This window comes from Syngnathoides biaculeatus, chromosome 2 (assembly GCF_019802595.1).
Source record: "Syngnathoides biaculeatus isolate LvHL_M chromosome 2, ASM1980259v1, whole genome shotgun sequence".
Classification (NCBI taxonomy): domain Eukaryota; kingdom Metazoa; phylum Chordata; class Actinopteri; order Syngnathiformes; family Syngnathidae; genus Syngnathoides; species Syngnathoides biaculeatus.
In genome coordinates, this window is record NC_084641.1 from 7294683 (window position 1) to 7308856 (window position 14174).

The 14174-nt window shown below is 39.5% G+C and overlaps 1 protein-coding gene across 4 annotated transcripts in view; it reads right to left on the bottom strand.

Moving 5' to 3' along the window:
- Positions 1–14174, bottom strand: part of LOC133506018 (inositol polyphosphate-4-phosphatase type I A-like) — a 43395-nt gene that overhangs the window by 20883 nt on the left and 8338 nt on the right. For 3 of the 4 annotated variants that reach the window (XR_009796385.1, XM_061829730.1, XM_061829707.1), the window contains exons 2-15: positions 11259–11316; positions 9282–9505; positions 8306–8350; positions 8104–8222; positions 7864–7980; positions 7709–7788; positions 7509–7620; positions 7314–7404; positions 6732–6879; positions 6515–6645; positions 5691–5795; positions 5504–5612; positions 969–1155; positions 683–898 (exon numbers count right to left, since the gene is read on the bottom strand). Coding sequence is in view for 3 of the 4 variants with exons in the window: in XM_061829730.1 (XP_061685714.1) it covers positions 683–898; positions 969–1155; positions 5504–5612; positions 5691–5795; positions 6515–6645; positions 6732–6879; positions 7314–7404; positions 7509–7620; positions 7709–7788; positions 7864–7980; positions 8104–8222; positions 8306–8350; positions 9282–9387 (1566 nt within the window). In the remaining variant the exon portion in view is untranslated. The remainder of the gene's footprint in view (positions 1–682; positions 899–968; positions 1156–5503; positions 5613–5690; positions 5796–6514; positions 6646–6731; positions 6880–7313; positions 7405–7508; positions 7621–7708; positions 7789–7863; positions 7981–8103; positions 8223–8305; positions 8351–9281; positions 9506–11258; positions 11317–14174) is intronic. The other variant, XM_061829721.1, reaches the window with a different exon arrangement.

Genomic DNA, 14174 nt, shown 5'->3' on the forward strand with positions numbered 1-14174 from the left:
CGACATTCAGTTATATAACTGTCCAGTCGGGATTAAACTCAAAGCAAAATGGGACTGATGAATCACATCTATATGCAAATCACTGGACCAACCACAATTGTTTTGGCCCCATTTATGCAAACTAGAGAATAGATAATTTGATATTGCACTGGACCACACACAATGGATAAAATTACTGAATACAGATTTTTTTCATGTATATAAATAGTTTGGGTTTTTTTAATTGTTCAGGATATTTTTTTTAAATTCCAAAATTTGGATGGGTGATTAATATTGGACACATGCTGTACCCATGTGAGAAAATATCCCAAGAGACTATCTTGGAGAACCACAGCCTTAGAAAGCAGATGACTAGGCAGGGTTTTATGTAACGGAAATACCAACAGATAAAATTGCAGATGTACTGTGATAGGTATAACATATGTAGCTCCTGGTCAGGATAATTTACAGTTACTAGCTGGGCAACTTCTAACTGGCTTGAATTAGTGCCATGAAGAGAAAAAAAATGATTTTCCCATTAAAAAGCAGACTCATGGCAACACTGAACATTGCGGTTGGAGGAATTAATAATTGACTTCAATACTTTTCTTTGTTTACAGACAATTCATTAAAAGATTCCAATGTATGCAGACTGTTACTGAAATCCCCGTTTTTTTTCGTTTTTTTATTGTGTGCCACACACCCACTCTTCCTCGTGCCAGTCTACATGCAGGGATGATCGACTGCTGTTCCCGCTCCACTTGGCAAGTAAGGTGTCCTGGTCATTGCGGAGGACTACTTGATCTGAATCAGCAGAAGGAGACGATTTTGAGGCGATGTACTCGGGCCGTGCTGCGTTCAGGGCCTGTATGGCCGAAGCAAGCAACTTGCAGTCGCATACTGTAACCAGCTGTCGGGTCTGAGTGGCAAAATATGACATGGTCATGTTATTTCATTGTGGGTGCTAAGATATATGGTCGATCAAACACCTTATCAGCAAGCGTGGCAAGTGTCCTTTCCAGTCCGCTAGCAGACCGGTCCTTCGCCGCTCTAGAGAGCCTCTCGGTATAATAGTTGACCTGCGTCTTTAGGGTGTTGATGTGGGCGATGATCTCTTTTGCACGAACCACATCCTGAGGAATGAAGACGATAGACTGCGAACTGGAGACGGCGCTGCTGCAGAGAACAAAGATCTGTTCTTAGCAGCTTGCTTGGGACTAATGTTATTGGTTTACAGTATAAAGTACTTAGAAACTACCGCAGGGGTGTCTAAACTATAGGACGGAGGCCATTCGCAGCTTACCATCCATTTATTAGTAGCTTGTGCCCTAAGTGGATTATCAATAGAACAGACTAATCGAGGCAGGGGGACCCGAAGTAGCTGATGGCAGTCTGGTACGTTGAAGCTTTTTTTTTTCTTTTGCAATATGCACCCAGGTTACCTTACAGTACAAAATTATTGTTTTGTATTTTTTTTTCATGGCCCAAACCAAGGCTGCTAAATGCATCGATTGAAAAAAAAAAAGAGACATGTTTTTTCTGACCTTTAGCTCACCACGCATGTGCAAACAACGACAGTCCAGGAAAAAACTCTAGGCAGTGAGTTCCCCCCTGTTTTAAGCACTCGCTTAAGTAATCTTGTAAGTAATCTAAAACATGAGTATGGATACTGGAGTAAAGAAGACAAAAGTGTATCACTTTCATACGGAATGTGAGGTGGACTTTTTTTTTCCCCAAAATGTCATTTTCCAAGTGCGTTTGTCTCATCTGCCAGTGTAGTGAAATGTGGAGCGGCATTGTCGAACTGTTCATGGAAAATACGACACCGACCTTTCCGCCAAAAAGCAAGTTGATAATGAGAAAAGTGAACGAACTAAAATCCCAATTGGCAGCACAGCAGTCACTTTTCACACAATATAGTTCAACAGCGAAAGCCACGACCGAAGCATCGTTGCGAGTTAGTCACATCATCATTAATAAGAAGTCCTTCCAAGAAGGAGAGATGGTAAAAGAGGCATAGCTGACTCGTTGTTTGGACTGCTTAAAAATCAGGCGGAAATATTATCTTCAATAAAATCTCTGCAACTGAAAAGGAGTATAGTTACATCGCACTGTGATGCAATGGCTGGTGTGGAAGGACATCGGAAATTGTGGTTCTCATTGAAGTTGGATGAATCCACTGACGTGAGTGACACAGTCCAGGTGTGCATTTTCATTCGTATGGTGTTTAGTGATCATAAACAGAATATATGTGCATGAATGTGAGGGGCGGAGGAGGAGTAAAGCTCCAGGGAGAAGAGATAGCAAGGGTGGATGACTTCAAATACTTGGGGGTCAACTATAGAGAGCAATGGAGAGTGTGGTAAAGAAGTGAAGAAATGGGTCCAAGCAGGGTGGAACAGTTGGCGGAAGGTGTTTGGTGTTCTATGCGACAGAAGAGTCTCCGCTAGGATGAAGGGCAAAATTTATAAAACAGTGGTGAGGCTGGCCATGATGTACGGATTAGAGACGGTGGCTTTGAAGAAACAACAGGAAGCAGAACTTGAGGTAGCAGAAATGAAGATGCTGAGGCTCTAGCTTGGTGTGAACAGGTTGGATAGGATTAGAAATGAGCTCACTCGAGGGACAGCCAAAGTTGGATGTTTTGGAGACAAAGTAAGAGAGAGCAGACTTAGATGGTTTGGACATGTTCAGAGACAAAAGTGTCAGTATATTGGTAGAAGGGTGCTGAGGATGGAGCTGCTAGGCAAAAGAGCGAGAGGAAGACCAAAGAAAAGGTTGATGGATGTTGTGAGGGAGGACATGAGGACAGTGGATGTTAAAGAAGAAGATGCATGAGATAGGCTTAGATGGAAAAAGATGACACGCTGTGCAGACCCCTAATGGGACAAGCCGTAAGGAAAAGAAGGTGTTTAGTGATCATCAGCGTGAACTCAGACAGTTACAAAAAATGTTTATGTCTCACTATGTTGTGTTGTGCAATATTGGCTCATGCGGTTATGTAAGGCACACAAACATACATTTACACATAAAAAATGCTCTATATACTTTAAAATAAATGTTTTGCATTTTGTAGTGGGTAGATCTTTGTGGCTTGGTAATTCTATTTCATTATTGGTCGTTCTAAAAAAAAAAAAAGAAAAAATAAGTCAGCCCCCCCCTGCACCCGCCCCCCTCCACCTGGTCGATCGCGAGAGGCTGGTTGCTTGAAAAGTATATCTTGTGATAACAAACGTCTGGGCACCCCTGGCCGACACCATCCAGTACAGTACAAAGTTCTTGTAAAGAAATAATAAAAAAAAAAAAAAATGGAAAATGTTTGAAAGTTTCACATTTTGTCCAAATAGATCACGTCAGTGTTCTTGGTAAGTTTGTTGTTCTTCCATATGGTGATTTTGATGTATACAATTCATCACAGATGAGTCGCATTCATGCTGGCATGCTGCGAGGAATTAGTGTGCCTTGCCCAAGGCAAATGGCTTGACCCCCCCCCTAAAAAAAATTGATAAAAAAAAGTTACTGTATCAGAAATGGCATGTTTCAGACTCGAAAGAGTTGTGTATGTACAGTATTTCTCAGAGTTGACACTTCTACCACACTGGTGGCAATTGTCTGTGTACAGTAGACAATAGATACATTATATCCATCATGACATGCCCAATGCCAATGTCCCACATTCAACATTGTCACCATGTAGGAATGGGAGGCATGTTTTATGGAATTTAATTAGTATTATTTTTTTTTTAATTTATGGCCAAGAAATAAGCCTGTCCCATTCTCTGCCTGCATTGTGCCACAGCCCCACTTAAAAAAAAAAAAAAAAGACAATTCTTAAACTAACAGATTGGTCAATGGCAGTTTAAGTGACAAATGGACACATTGTTGAGTCCCAATGACCCGTTTTCAGGATTTTAGATGGATTGGACTTTGAGTGTCATGTCATGTCATTATCCAAGCCACTTATGCTCACAAGGATTGCGGGAAAGCTGGAGCCTATCCCAGATAGCTTTGGGGGAAAGGCAGACTACACCCTGAACTGGTCGCCAGTCAGTCGCAGGGCAGATAGACACCACCATGAGCGAATTGATCCCATGCTGCCTGCACCAAAGGCAGGCGTGTGTACCACTACACCATCAGTGACCTCGGATTTTGATTTTGTTTTATGAATAAAAGGTGAAGAACTATGGAAGTAAATATGAAAAAAATTAAAAATGCCACTGAAAATTTTATGTTCTAAAATTCACGTTATTTCAAAGTGATCACATTTGCAATAGCAGCATTTCAGTTTAACTTTTCAATGTTAACAATTTCGCCATATAAAAATATTCAACCTTTAAAATTCAAACGCAATATTTTCAGTCTCCTGAGATTCAACTGGGTACAATTTGCTGTCTGAAATTCAACTGGCTATAATCACTGTCTGAAATTCAACTAGCTACAATTTGTTCTCTGAAATTCAGTGTTAAGAAGACAGGATTACTTCAGGTCAGAACCCAACACCTGGCCAATACAGTTATGCTTTCTTAGTCACGTAACGTTACAAACTAAACTGAAATAGAGCTATTGAAAATGTGATCACTATGAAATAACAATGTGAATTTTACAACATAAAATTTTCATTGGCATTTTTAATTCAAATCCTGGTGGCACATATCTACTTCCATGAAGAACAACGTCAAAGTGCTGCATCCTTCATTTTTTCAGTATATGGCCCCCTGAGGACATTGTTTGGACACCCCACTTATATTATATCCTCAAGTTATAATGAACTGAAGCCACTCGACATCTTATACTATCCTACAAAAATGCAATGTATTGTCACTTCTGTTGCAGGCACAAAGGCTGGCATGCATAACAATCAACAGACACACTTAAATTAGCCCATTTTGGACATAGTTTTAAACATGTATTTTATTTATCATGGGCCTTCTTATTTGGCTTTCTCACTGGTGTTCTTCGTAGGCTTGAGTGGGTTTTTTGAGGGTACTGCGGCTTTCATCATTCCAAAAAGATGGCAGGTTAACTGAAGACTAAAATGCCCACAGCCGTGACCGTGAGCATAAATTGATTGTGTGTAATGGATGTGACCAGCAATGAACCGAGACCAGTACAGAGTGTACTCTGTCTCCTGTAAGCAAGCTAGATAAATAGTATATTCAACAATGACTTTTACCAGATTCCTGTTCAAAATACTAAAACTAGTGAGTCACTTGTGTTGCTTTGTTGATGTGCTGCATCTGAATGTGGAGAGATGACTTAAGAGATGGTTGTTTTTCTTGCACAAACACAGAAAAGAAGCAGAGCAGTGCATCAACTCACCAAACCTCCTCATATGCGCTGACCACAAAAGTCACAAAAACAAAACTATTAAAATGAAGCTACAGAATAAATCAACAGCAAAAATAATACAATAATTCATACAAAAGGAATTATGACTGCAGCAAAATTATAGATAAGTGAATTGAAAACATATATATAAATCATCATGAAAAGAAAGTTTTTTTCAAACACTTTCTGAACTTACTGTTTCTTTGCCTCGTCAAACTTCTGAGTAAGTTTCCTCAGGCCACCACTTTTAAACCCCTGGCAGTGTGCAGCCGGCGCTCCAACAGTGACTATGTCATACGTGTGCTCTAGGAGCCAGGGTAGGAAAAAATGTGAATACTCTACACATAAGCAAGTACAGTATACAGATGTGAGTTTAGTCTCACCAAAGCCCAAATTATCCTGCACCCTCATCCTCTGAATGTGCAAGTTGGTTGGCAAGAATTCCAGCTTCTTGTCGGCCTTCAGGCTGCTGGCTTTGAATGACGGACCTAGTAGGGAAAAGGTAGAGAGAATGGTGTTTATCAAGCAATACCTACATGACAAAACAAAATAAATATCATGTTATGAAAGTGGTCGCACGGTGTTTTTGTGTATGTGATGCACTAAAATTAGCAGGAACACATAAAGCACATTCACTCTGTGGCATAAAAAAACTTTTGTTCTTCGCAATAGTTTGGGGGAAAATATATTGTCCTAAAAATGTCACCGTGGCAGGCTGGCGCAAGGTGGGTGCCAAATATAAATATGAATGACAGCTGTCAAATACGGCGTTCATGCTCAAAATATGAAGACTTATATCCTGTATACTGTATCCAGATGGGTTTTATCTTTGAAGTGTTGGCACACTTGAATGAAAATGAACTTTCATTTGAAAACAGTTTCATAAAAGAAAGAACATGTTCTAACATTCATCAGGCAGAAACACCTATCACCAACAGCATGCAAAATCTGTAGTTACAGTGAGTGAACATATTTCGCACTTTTTTAGCACTATTTGGATCTTACTAAAAGATCGCAATCTTTGTAAATCATGTGCAAAGCGCTCACCTGAAAGAGGACATAATTTGTCAGAGTGAATGCAATTTAGCATCCGTTTGTTCTGATCTTAGAGATCAGATCTGATCCAAATTAGGATTGGTCAGCCTTGGTTGAGATCTGAATTTGAAGAGTTTTACATGTGATATGCAGCTGCTAATTGGGTTCAAACCTCTGTAGTGACTGAGGTTAGACAGTGTTTCCTGGTATGAAACTATGACTGCTTGGTAGTGTGAGACGATCTGTCGCCGTAGATGCTCCCAGCAAGGCGACAACTCTCCCAGCTCCTCCAGCTCGCCAACCCTGCGGGGAAAGCAGCTAATGTTAAGGTCAAATATAAAACATAAAAAGGTATTCAAGCATCTTCATGTAAGTGTGGATCTTTGTACCGGGCTGCGTCCTCCTCCAGCAATAATTTGACCAACTGTCTGGGGATGTTCAGGGACAGGATGCTCTCTGCCATTTGCTCTAGCACTCGTAGGTGGTTGGCATCAGTTGTTGGGAAGCGGTACATTCTGGACATTGTGCCGCCAAATACTGATTAGAAAAAAAAGAATTATTTAGATCTGTTCTTTGTAGAATCTAATCATCAGTTAAGTAAACAATACGTGACACTCACAGGAGCTACCAACAACACAACACTACATATATGATTTGTGATGTGACATATTCATGCATTACCAAGAGTTTGGGACAGATGGGAGGACCGCAAGGTACCAAAACAAAAAAAAAGGCGATTCTTCTCAATGGATAAGGGTGAATCCAGGGTTGAATTTTATTATAGCCAGAATACAGAAAATGGCAAAGTTGTTGGGGAGATAATAGTGTCCTTAGTGAGAACTTCAGAAGTGCTCTTCGGCAAAGAACAGCCACTGACATCTCTCCTTTGCTGGGAGAGCATTTGTGCATGTGTGTGAAATAATATAAGAGAAACAGTTCCACTGACGGATTGCCTAAGAACATCTTTATACCTGCACGCAGGAGGGTGTCTCTGCACAGTGAGGCATACTTAATTCGTAATCCCATCGCCTCTGTTAGGCTCTCGTCAACAGACAGCACCGTCTACAGGGAACAATGAAGGTGCTCAATGGCATGAGATGCTCAGCTTCACGCTTCAAGATGAAAACTGAAAATTAAAAGAGGTTTGTTTCTGAAAATAGTCTTACCCTTCCATTCATCGTGTCTGGAAGGCGGCTGACCAAAAGTCTCTGATCTGCTTTCTCCTCCATCTGCCAAGCAGAAATACAGATGTTGCCCACTCGCTTGTTCTCTGCTGACCTGTGTGTTGAAATCAATCCAGCAAGAATACGACCAATTCAGTAGTCTGAACACTTCTGCATGAGGAAGAATATGTTTGATGTGTTACCTGAGTTCCATCTCTAATCTGTGGTGTTTGTCCTGCAACAGCTCCTTCACAGGGAAAAGTGTTGAGCCCAACATGTACATCTGAAAATACACAAAAACAGAAGTGTTTTCAGTTCCATGTCAAAGTAGAGATGGTTGACTGCAAAGATGTCACACCGTGCCCTGTGAGCGGTCCTTCACGTCGTAGACAGCCAATTTAATCTGTGTCTGATGGCTGATGTTGGAATTCTGGAAGAAGGCGATACTGCTGAGGAAGATGGGGTTGCTGGTACCCTGTTGACAATCAATGGGGCCATTTTATAAAATGTGTATAGATTCTGTACCTAACCTTCACATTCTTGTTCACTGGGGAAAAAAATGCTGTCACAATTAGCTCTCTCTGTGTCCAAGTTTCACCTCTATGACTTCTGTCTGAGCATGTTTGGTCCAGAAGGCTTGTGGTGGCGTTGTGCAGCTCACTGCTACAAAACTGTTGGGCTTCCGATCCAAACTACAATTTAGGAGTTCTGTGCAGGCTGCCCAATGACACACATAGTCATTAATTATCCCACTAAACTAATCAATCATTCAGTTTTAGCTTTAGCTTTTTTTGTCTCACCAATGCTGAATTCAAGCACAGGTTCATCAGGGTCTTGATTGTTTCCTGTAACACAAAGTAAAACCTCACACGACTGCAGCTGCAGATGGTTGCTTATTTAAAATTTTGAACAATGAATAATTGCATAATGCCCACATCAGGAGCAGAACAATGTGTGTATGTGCAATTTAGTTGGAAGTCATTTTCAGTGTTGATCAAACTGAGCATCTCTTCATTTAGCACATTTATAAATGATTACATTTGGAATATAGTGAACCCCAGCCTATTTGCAGATTTTTTTTGTGAAGCTATCTTCCGGAAATTGCTGAAAAACATCTTATTGTCAAGGAAGTACTTTATGTGGAAGTGAAAAGCAAGTCCGACAAAATAAAATGGCACTACAGAATTGAACCAATCTTTCTGTTAAGTGTAACTCAAAAACATAAGAACTTTGGGCCGCTAGAAAAACACAGTCGCTTGTTTACTTTCAAACTCAGCTTGCAGCAAACGTCAGTGATGTCATGCATGCTGTAATCGTGACAATAATAATTTCTGTGCCCTCACACTGGTCAGTGGTGAGTTAAATTTTGCTGCTGTTGCGCATATCTCTCCCTGCTTTACACGTGCAACAAAAGGGAATAAAATTGCACCTCTTGTATTAGAAATGCCAATGTGACGTGAGCTACACTCTATTTTGATTTGAGATTATGTTTTATAGTTATTTATGATTATCTTGTCATTTTTTTATTTATATACAGTGCTTTGATACGGATGCAACTGTTTTGAAAGCGTTACGTAAAATTGAGTTGAGGAGTTTCATTTAGACGTTTCTTTTCTGTCCACTAGTGGCATCTATTGGCAATTACAAACCCATTATTGGGGGCAGAGGGGTTAATTATCGCAACAGGGATCGGTTCCTATCCCCAACTGATAGCTGGAGTTCACTGTAACGCTATAACTAATGTCCTTTCTTCCAACATAATCTTCTCTTCCTTACCTGCTAGGGCCAAGCCAATCATCTCACTGGACAATTGGAACGTGTTCGCCCGGTAGACTGACCATGGCCTCTGGGTCCGCCCAGTGCGCTCTCTTTCCTCCGTCATGCTTGTATTGGAAGAGTGGTCAATGGCTGAAGGCCTGAACACACAGACCTTATGCTTGAACTGTTCCAGAGTTCCATGTGACTTGGTCTCTCCCTCTTTTCAGGATCCAGTTTTCCTCCTGGAAGAAGATCACCTTTGTATGAAACACTCAAGATAAGAACACTGCTGTTGTTGCACTAATGTACATCTAAAGAATCACAGTTCCACTCTTACAGCTCTGTCTACTTGTGGAAAAAAAAGGAACATGCTAGACCACAAAAGAGATTTGGCCAAAAAAAAAAGAAAAAAAAAAAGAGAAGCACTTGTGAAACAGAAAGAGAAAAAGATTTCTTTTTGTGATTTTTTTCGAGAGACTTCCTTTTGTCAAACAGGTTTCATCAGTGATTTCTTTATTGAGGAGTTCAGGTAATCAGGGTTTGGTGTGGTCAGTGAAAATAAATTTCTCATGCATAATGAGACCCCTTGTATAATACCCATCCCCAAATTTGACCTAAAAATTCTGGAAAACCCTTTTACCTAAAGAAAACATAAAACACATTTAATTTAATTTTAATTGGATTCAAATTTAACTGTCAAGTATTTCAGAAAAGACATAATTAGACAAAACATTACCATGAAAACATTAATGATGGTTGCTGTTCACTTATATTTAAAAAACAATATTTCACAAATTCTGGCACAGTACGTAAAAACGTAGGACCACAACTGGATATAAATTCAGTCATACATACTCCCATCACATTGGACTGAAATTGTAAGCTACACCTCTCATATAACCTCTACATGGTGGTGGCATATTGGAATAAAAGTGCACAGATTTTTCATAACCCCTACATGCCGGCAAACATTTATAAAATATGAAATGTTTATCCATTTTCCCTGAAACCCATGTATAATGTCCAATATTTACTTTTAACAATTTGGTGGTGGGGGGGGGAGAAAATGTACATTATAAACAACAAATTATGGCACCTCAGCTTTCCAAATATTGTGATCAGCGACAATTAATGATTTAACATGGGGGGCAATTGCTTTTAAGAATTGAAAAAGCATGGCAATGTAGATGATGGTCCTATAGAAAATTTCTATAATTTCAGGCAAATTTAAGTGAAGAAAATTTGTACAGTATTTGATGTGCGAAACTGTTTCTCAGTTTGAAAGAGATCCAATTAAAACTGTGCTTCCAGGTAATAGTTGCCAGCCTACTTCTTGATAACAGGTCAACGCTGATCTCTTGGGGTGCCTAACTTGTCCCAATTTTGATACACATGACCTACATTTGCCAAAGCAATTGGAACTACTGAAAAACATCACATTTTTTTTAGACAAGAATCTTCCTGGTACACATTGGATATTTGGATCTAACTGGTTAAATGCTCTCAGTCAGCACATCGGTGGATCCAAAAAAAAACCATATGAAAATGCACATCAAGGCAATAAGTGTGAACTGCAAAAGCTCCATGTGTCAAAGTGAACTGCAAATGCTCCATGTGTCAAAGTGAGGCGGTGGTGAAACAGGGACAAGACTAACTAACGAGTGCATTCTTCCGAGTACTTCCTCTCTTAATCTAATCTGTTTGACTTTATGAACCTGGGTTCTGATATAAGAGCTTGTCTTGTTTGTGTGTGTGTGTGTGTGTGTGTGTGTGTGTGTGTGTGTGTGTGTGTGTCAACCGTCAAGTGTGTTTAGAGTTGGTCCAGTTGACCAAACATGGTAAAGGGGCAGGGTTGTCTTTTGCAAGTTTCCAAATGCGCAAGTTGCTTTATTAATAAGATCCCTTGGATTGTTAAATAACAACATTTTATTTTTTTCCCCTCTCAAGACAAAAGAAAAAAAGTGTGTCAGTAGCTTATGATACTGAACAACTTACATCTTTTTGTATGCCCTCATCTTTTCAGGATCTTGAAATGGGCGCAGAGGGTCAGAATCTGATGAGAAAACACAAGCAAAGATTCAGAACATTAACTTGCCATCCTAAATGGAGATGAAATGAAAACTCTGGAAAAAATTGTTTTCCCTTCAAAAACTAACCATCCGTGAGCTCATTACGATAAGCATGAATAATGTCTTGAGAGACATCAACGGTAATCCTTTGATATGATAATGACCATGACAGAGCTCCAACCTTTATTCTGAGTCATATTCTATATAAGGCGCCATTCAACTCGAGTTTTCTTAATGCATGAATTGATCGTGTTCTCTAAAGGGAATATTTTGTTTCCTGTGTCTTGTAGTTGTCTGTATTCCTCAAGATTGCAGCACTTCCTTTCCTTGCAGAAGGGCTGCATGTATGGTAGAAGCCTTAATCTGCAGAAAAACTAAATGCCTGGAATAGCAATAAAATGCTTCAAGACTTAAGAGCAGCTTATATTAAATGAATGCATTTCTGGCATAGACCATTTCCTTGCCAAAAACAAAAAACAAACAAAAAAAACACTGGCAGACATATGCACTCTGTATAGTGACGTCTGTGTATTATTTTCAAGTCATAATAATACATGCAAAACCTGCAGTTATTATGGATAAAGAACGTGCCAGTTCCGAAAAAAATAAATGAAAAGTCACCGGCCTACAGCTGCTAGCACACACAATGATGTTGCACTTTCCTAAAAATAGTCAAAACACAGCTCAGCCTCTACTGTCCGGATGCCAACATGAGGTCATGATCAGTGTTAATCAGTGTTGCATGGTAGCTTCAATTTCCACACATACCTGAGGATGCCTACTCTGTCTGCGTATACCATAGATGGATGTAAACAAAGTCACGTTGCTGAGAGCATCACGAGGCAAAGACACAGCTGCAGTTTCAGCCCCTCTCCTATTCCTCTGTGACACTCCAGCCCGTTAACTCTTTCACTTCAGTAAAACAGCATCACATCTACAGGTACATCTGTCTGTCCTGTTGCGAATGCTTACACATTACATAGTAGCAAACAGCAATTTCTTTTGGACGAAAATAAATACAGTATTATTGTTATATAAAACACATTAACAGCAACTAAAGCATATATAAATAGTGTGATTAAAAAAATACACCTATACATTACTTGCCGAGTCTACACTATTATTTCTTACATCAGACAGTTGAAATATTATATTTGTATGCTGTAACCCTCGCTATATCTTAGTTCAGTGCATTGCAGATTATATTTTTTACAAGTCAGAGTAGTTCAGTTACAAACCTGCACATCTTTGACAAAGTTTTGTTTATTGGGTATGTGATTTTAATATAACGGCAGTTACTTACCTGAGGTCAACTGGGCTCTTATTCTTAGCAGAAAAAATGGTTTACTGAGTAATCTCAACTCAAACATTTGACTAGTCACCAAATTGTTTGATGATACAAAGATTATAACTGGAAAGCCATTGTTTAAGACACAACCCACAGTCAGAGTTTTACAATGAATTCACAAATACAGTACCAACCTTAGCCCGGTGACACACCACACAATATCAACAAGAAAAAAACCCCCACAAGAACAACTTTTAGCTTAATTTTTTTTTCCGACGACAATACTGTAAATAAAAAAATAAAATTAAATTAAAAAAAAAAAATCACCAATTCTTGGGTTCCTATAATGCTTTTAGTGGACTCCATAGCCAAGATTGTCAGCGTGAGGAACAGTGGCTACGCTTAAATCGGCAGTGCTCACAACATGTCTGCTTGAGCTGTTGTCGGCTGTCAAGAGCACACCTGTCTTTCATAGGCATATGCTTGTTTTGTTTGTGACCTCAGGTGGACAAATAAAGTAGCTGCACTTCTTGAAAGTATCACAAATTAGCATCAAATTGCATGAATTGATATTCTAAATTGATACCGTAAATACAGTAACTGGTCACAATTTTGCAGATTTCATTTATTGCTGGGGTTTTGTATTGTAACGTATGTAACTTATTAAACTCACTAAATACATTTAATCTTTTGGACATTCACTGACATCTCATTTTTATTTCACCTTAAAGTGCAATTTATTTCCAGTGCTCCCACAAACCTTGTGAGGATAAGTGGCTCAGAAAATGGATGGATGAATCATGATAAAATACAGATTTATTTTCTATATTTGAGAGGGGTGGTAATGTTCAAATTGTACATAGCACTACAGTGGCTTACAATGATGTTAAACAATAAATAATGAGGAATTAAATGGGTTTCTGTTCATGTAAAACGGTGTCAATTCACTTGCACGCTTTCGCAGGCACACAGGTCTGGGACTTTTTCACTGGGTGTGGGGTAATTCACTTATTGTGACCAATAACTCATGAATATGCAAATTGCTTGTGTATCTCCTTACTCATACTTCCGTCCTAATTTACTCAATCCCACCACACTTTAGTTGTACAGCCAGGTTCATGACCCTTGCCCTGGATGCTTCTTTTTCTGTCCTTGTCCGTTTCTACCTTGTCCTGTCTTTCCCTCACACGAGGGTAGCACTACAGCCCAATGCAATGTATATATTTAAAGTTTAATTGTTGTAAATAATGTAATGACAAACTTTTCTGATCCTGTTTACAATTGTCTTTTGTCTTCATTTCTCTCTTCCCTTTAGAAACTTTGTTCTGTTTGACTCCCTCATCCATCCATCCATCCATTTTCTTTGCCACTTATCATCACGAGGGTCAGGGAAGTGCTGGAGCCAATCTCAGCTGTTAACGGGCAGGAGGCGGAGTACACCCTGAACTGGTTGCCAGCCAATCGCAGGGCACATGGTGACAAACAATCACACCTAGGGGCAATTTAGATTGTCCAATTAATGTTGCATGTTTTTGGAATGTGAGAGAAAACGAG